The 5,937-nt window shown below is 48.7% G+C and overlaps 1 protein-coding gene across 1 annotated transcript in view; it reads left to right on the top strand.

The window, feature by feature from the left end:
- Rhpn2 (rhophilin Rho GTPase binding protein 2) overlaps positions 1-5,937 on the top strand; it is a 62,117-nt gene that overhangs the window by 26,494 nt on the left and 29,686 nt on the right. Inside the window, exons 4-5 of the mRNA XM_031386197.1 lie at positions 2,839-2,967; positions 5,407-5,482. Of these exons, the coding sequence (XP_031242057.1) occupies positions 2,839-2,967; positions 5,407-5,482 (205 nt within the window). The remainder of the gene's footprint in view (positions 1-2,838; positions 2,968-5,406; positions 5,483-5,937) is intronic.

Genomic DNA, 5,937 nt, shown 5'->3' on the forward strand with positions numbered 1-5,937 from the left:
TGCTCTCTGCTCTGGCTGGAGACCAGGTGTTCAATATATATATAGGGTGGCAGCTGTGGCTCCCCACATAAAGTGATCCTTTTGAACTTGAGGTAGAGGAGCCATTGTCAGGTGGAAACTTTGCCAAGTAGACAAGGCAAGTGTGTAAGGCTGGGCTGTGATATGTGAGGCCATGTCTCAAAGAAAAGAAAAGAAGGACCCCAGAGGCTCCAAGGTACAGGAAAACATGCGGCGTGTGTTCAGTAGCTATAGGAAGTACTTAGTTGTGGCCTGCCTGTCCCTGTTTATGCTTGTGACTGGACTTATCCAAGAGCATAACTGTGGGATCTTCTCATTCCGCAGAACTCTTACAGAATGCGCATGCTCTTTGTGAGAACCTGAGGGAGCTGATTCCTACCCTCAGTACACGGGTTGTGGAGAGTCGTGGTGGTGGTGTGCTTTTTCTGGGCAGGAAAGGGCCAAAACACTCTTTGCCTGATGCTTCTCAGACATGGTTCAGTTGCCAGGCCACAGCACAATGCATCACTACTGTAGAAAGGACACATGTCCCTAAGAAGGAATAGAGGAGCTGTTTGTCTTCATTCAGAGAAGCAGTCTGGTTACAGAGCAAAGGAACTGACAAATCTAAGCTCCTACTCATCCGTGGTCCCTGACCAGGGCCAGATGGTTCTAGATTTGTCTAGCCTCCAGCCTGGCCCAGAGACAGCTGGGAATATCTACCATCTTGCCTAGGTGCACCATATTTGAGAAAGCTTCTCCCACCAATTAGTCAATGAAAAACATCTTACCTGTTCAAGGAACAACTCAAACCTTGGGACTGATTTCTGAGTCATCTTTGTACCCAAAGGTCAAAGAGTCCCGGAAACACCCTTCCCCTGCCTCCAAGACCTTCCTGGCTGCCAGCACCTAATGGAAGTCTGATGGCTTCAGCATGGTTACTAAATGCTTATCCCACCCCCACCCCAGCTGTCTTAGCATTTTTATCAAAATCAATTGACCATGAATGTACAGATACATCTCTGCATTGTCTGGTTCTTTTCTGGTCTCTGGCTTCAGGCTAATCAGTTCTGCCAACTGTTCCAACTGTCCTAGCTTTATAGTGACCTGGATTTTGTTGTTATTTTGTGTTTGTTTTGTTTTTTTTCCTGATACATAGTTTCTCTGTGTAGCCCTGGTGATTCTAGAACTGCAGACCAAGCTGGCCTCAAACTCAAGTCCACCTGCTTCTGCTTTCTGAGTGCTGGAATTGAAGGTGTGCGCCACCACCATCAGCCTGACTGTAGTGGTGTGTTTAGTTAGATAGTGCATGTCCTCCAACTTTGTTTTTCTTTCTCAAAATCATTTTGGCTCTTCTTGGTTCTCTACAGTTCTATATACATTTTAGGATCCACCTACCTCTCCTTTTTCCTCTCCCCCTCCCTCCTTCTTCCTCTCCCTCCCTCTCCTCCCTCCCTCTCCCTCTCCCTCTTCCTCTCCCCCTCCCTCCATCTCCCTCTCCCTCCCTCTCTCTCTCCCTCTTCCTTTCCTCTTCCTTCCCTCTCCCTCCCTCTCCTCCCTCCCTCTCCTCTCTCTCCCTTTCCTTCCCCCTCCCTTTCTTTCTCCCTCCCTCTCCTCTCTCCCTCTCCTTCCCCCTCTCTTTCTTTCTCCCTCCCTCTTCTCTCACCCTCCCCCTCCTTCTTCCTCTCTCCTTTCCTTTCTCCCTCCCTCTCTCTCCCTCTCCTTCCCCCTCCCTTTCTTTCTCCCTCCTCCTCCAGTCCCTTCTGCTCTCTTTCTTTCCGTGCTAGGGATCCGTGCCTTACTCCCCCACTGGGGTTATTAATTAATTGGCTTGGTGGCTCAGCCTGTCATCTCAGTACTTGGGATACTGAGGAAGGAAGGAAAGACAGGAAAGAGGGAAGAAGGGAGGAAGAGAGGGAGGAGGGAGGGAAAGACAGGAGAGAGCGAAAGAGGGAAGAAGGGAGGAAGAGAGGGAGGAGGGAAAGAAGCAATAAAAGCTTGGGTTGGGAGTATACCTCAGAGATACAGAATTTTCCCAGCATGTATAAAACCCTAGGCCCATCCCTAGAACTGTAAAAAGGAAGAAAAATAAATAAATAAAACCTTAAGAATGGCTTTTTTAGCTGGGCAGTGGTGGCTCACACCTTTAATCCCAGCACTTGGGAGGCAGAGGCAGGTGGATTTCTGAATTCGAGGCCAGGCTGGCCTCCAGAGTGAGTTCCAGGACAGCCAGGGCTACACAGAGAAACCCTGTCTTGAAAAACCAAAAAGAAAAAAGAAAAAGAAAAAGAATGGCTTTATTGGCTTTGTTCAGAAGAGGGAAACGATGAAATGAGTCTTTCACCAGTAAATATTATGTTGGGCATCAGCTTTTATAGATTGATGCTCTTCATGACAGATAGCTGTGAGCCACCTGACATGAGTGCTGGGAACCCAACATAGGTCCTCCGTAAGAGTAGTGCACGCTCTTAACCACTAAGCCGTCTCTCCATCCTTGTACATGATCTTATTCATGGTCTAAGCTTTGGTTTGGTTTGGTTCCGTAGCCCAGTCTGACCTGAAACTCTTCTGTCTTTGCCTCCCAAGTGTTTAGGAGATAATTTATGACCTGTTTGGTGGGCAATAGAGAGCAGGGTTTTTTTGTTTGGGTTTGGGTCTTCTCAAGGCTAATTCCTCTAAGGATTCCTGCCCAGCAGCTTGTGGGTGTTACCAGCCATATCTTAGGTCCATTTGCTGGCTATTGTGGTCAGGATGGTGTTAATACCCAGGGTCTCTGAAATAGCTCATCTGGTAGTCCCTGAGATTCCTCTCTCTTCCCCCAACCCCCCTCTCTCTCCCCAGGGTCGCCACCAACCAGAAGGTGAGGGAACAGGTTCGTCTGGAGCTGAGCTTTGTCAACTCAGACCTGCAGATGCTGAAGGAGGAGCTGGAGGGGCTCAACATTTCCGTGGGAGTGTACCAGGGGACCGAGTGAGTGAGCAAGTGCCTTCCAGGTGCTCTCTGAACATGAATGTGTCTGCATCCAGGATGCCACACTGAACTGGGGTAAAGGGGGTGAGCCTGTGAGGTTTATAGAGAAAGAACTGGAATGGGAATTAAGTGCCAAAAAAATCATAAACTGATTTCATGTACATATTATACCATGAAAAGTAGGGGACCCATCTGAATTCCCATAGAAGATGGTGCAGTGGGGATTCTTCAGAAATGGACCCTGCTAAATATTTGAGAAATGAATACTGAGATTTAGAACCATTCCTTTGGGGGGGGGGCAGTATTTGAGGTGAGGCACTCAGGAAAACCCAGAGATTCCTCTGTTCACTGTAAGTGAACCATTGGGGGGGTGGGGCTGGTGGAGAAATACCGATGTTTAAGAAGGAATAACTGGGTGGATTAGTGAGCAGGGAGAGGGGGGATGGGATGGGAGGTTTTCTGGAGGGGATAAAATTTGCAATGTAAATAAAGAAAACATCTAATAAAAAATAAATAAAGAAAGAAGGAATAACTAACAGGGTCTGATAGCTTGGGGCAAAGGTCTCAGCTATTGAATAATCTGAGATGGAGGATCATGAGTTTGAGGCCAGCCTGGGTTACATAACATGATACTGTGTCAAAGTAAAATTAAAATGGGCAGGCAGTGTAGCTTGGTGACAGAGCCCCTGCCAGGAATTCCCTAGTGAGAAGCTGGGGATGTGGCTCAGTGGTAGGGCATCTGTCTAGAATCCCCTAATAAGAGGCTGGGGGTGTGGTTTAGTGGTAGATCATCTACCTAGAATCTCCAGTGAAGGGCTGGGGGCGTGGCTCAAGGGAGTGGTTTCCATGCTTTCTGCATGAGGAAGTGGTGCCCTCTCAAGAAGTGCGTGAACCTGAGTGGAAACAAGAAATCGTTTCCTAGACTTTTGAGTTACCTTGGAATGTGCATTTCCTAATGCTAATCCTCTGTATGTCACCTGGGGCCTTTCTCAAAGAAGGATGCAAACACGCACACCTGGAACTCTGCTAGATCTTTGGCCAGTGACATCTGTGCTTGTCTGGCTTACCTGTGGGCTCCCTTTTGAAACTGCTTCAGTTTCAAAAACCCAGTGAGAACAAACAAAACCTAGCAATCCCACCCCCACCCCCTCCACAAAATTCCCTCAGCCCGGGCTCTGCTATTAGATTCCAGTGTTTTGTCTATATGGGCTAAGAGGCTCAAGCATCCCAGGCAGGGTAGTATGCGCTGCCAGTATGCACAGTCTGGTCTCCAGTTAGCTGTGTTGAAGAGGTGGGGGTGGGGTGGGGGTTGTTCTTCCTATAAAGTAGGGGCTCTCAGCCCCGTGTGGCCACTCCTCACCGTGGCTTCGGTTAGTTTCCTGTGTCACTGGGAAAAGTAGAGAGACATGCGGATTCCAAGTGATGCCTTCCTTGTGTGTTTTCCAAATGAATTGTCTCTTTCTTAGTACCTTAGATCTGAGCCCTTCTGTGAGGTGGGCAGAGAGCATATCATCTCAGTATACAAATGAGAAAACTCAGAAAGGCCCGGGCCCCAGAAGGCACGTTAGTACCACCCTAGGCTAGGGTTGGAGGTACCCTGGTGTCTTGAGTCTTCACCATATCTGTGGTTCCTCTTCTCACTGGGCCAATCACTGGGCACAGGAGGACTCTGGGGTCTGGAAAAATAAGACTTAGCAGCTTCCCCCAGAGTCCAGTCTTTTCGGCAGGCTCTGGGGAGGCCACATACCTGGGTTGGGTCTCACCTGCATTTAGCACCAGTATGCCACAGAGGCAGTTTCAGCTTTCAGCCATGGTCCACTCAAGCCTGTCCAGCATTCCTGGCCTTCTCTCTGGGGTTGGGCTCAGCAGCCCATGGAGGTCTCTTGTTACAGGTCAAAGAGCTAAATCCCTATTTGCAAAACCCAGCACTTCCTTCTGGCCCTACCCTTAGGAATGTAGGTCCAGGGTGCATTCGCAGGTCAACCTGTGGGGTGACTCAGTGGCCTCTGGGGGTTTGTGCAGTAAGATACATGGCATGATATGCCCCTAAAAGAAGAGCCTTGAGAGCTCCGGGTCTCATCATGGGAGATGTTGGGGGTGGGGAAGGGTACTGTGGTGAGGAGTGGACCGTGGTTGTAGTCTAGAGGGAGACCCAGGTAGAGAGCAGAAGACAGGGGCCTTGTGCACATGGGCAGCCCTAATAGTATAGTAGTAACCCATAAAGGGCAACTGAGAACGCAATTAGACCAACACAGTAGGGCTCCGTTGAGTTAGGCTGTCATGTCCAGCATGTTAAGATGCTGGGAGCCATATTCAAAGAGAAGGAAGGGGTGCTGGGTTGACCTAGAGGATGGGAGTTGGGCTTTTAGAGCCCAGGCCTCAGGGGCAAAGGGGCAGTTACAGGGTGGGCTGTTCATGAACCCAGTGTGTTCTTTATAGGGAAGCGTTCACCATTCCTCTGATTCCTCTCGGCCTGAAGGAAACCAAAGAAGTTGACTTTTCCATTGTCTTCAAGGTAAATTTCAAGCAGTGGGCACTGAGCCAGAGATGGGAATGAAATGACATATTCTTTGCAATGGCTTTAGGCACCATGACTCAAATGTCAATTGACGTCTGCAAGGTGACCCTGAGACCTCACTTGGCTACTTACAAGGGGAATTTTGTGTTTTCCCTCCTCTGCAAATCTTGCTGTTGTCTCTGATAGCTTCTGACACCCTGTCTGTCCCTTTTATTATGCTAGGGATGGAACCCAGGAATTTGTGCATGTGGGGCAAGTGCTCTACAGCAACCTGTGTTCTTAGTCGGGCTTTGGTAACTTTGTAACTCCTTTTGTGTGCCTGACAGGGGCAGATTATATTCTATGTTTGTATCTTTATTGAATTTGTTTGTTCATTTGTTTTTGTTTGAGACAGTTTCTCTGTGTAGCCCTGGCTGTCCTGGAACTCACTCTGTAGACCAGGCTGGCCTCAA

Source organism: Mastomys coucha, unplaced genomic scaffold, assembly GCF_008632895.1.
Source record: "Mastomys coucha isolate ucsf_1 unplaced genomic scaffold, UCSF_Mcou_1 pScaffold21, whole genome shotgun sequence".
Classification (NCBI taxonomy): Eukaryota; Metazoa; Chordata; class Mammalia; order Rodentia; family Muridae; genus Mastomys; species Mastomys coucha.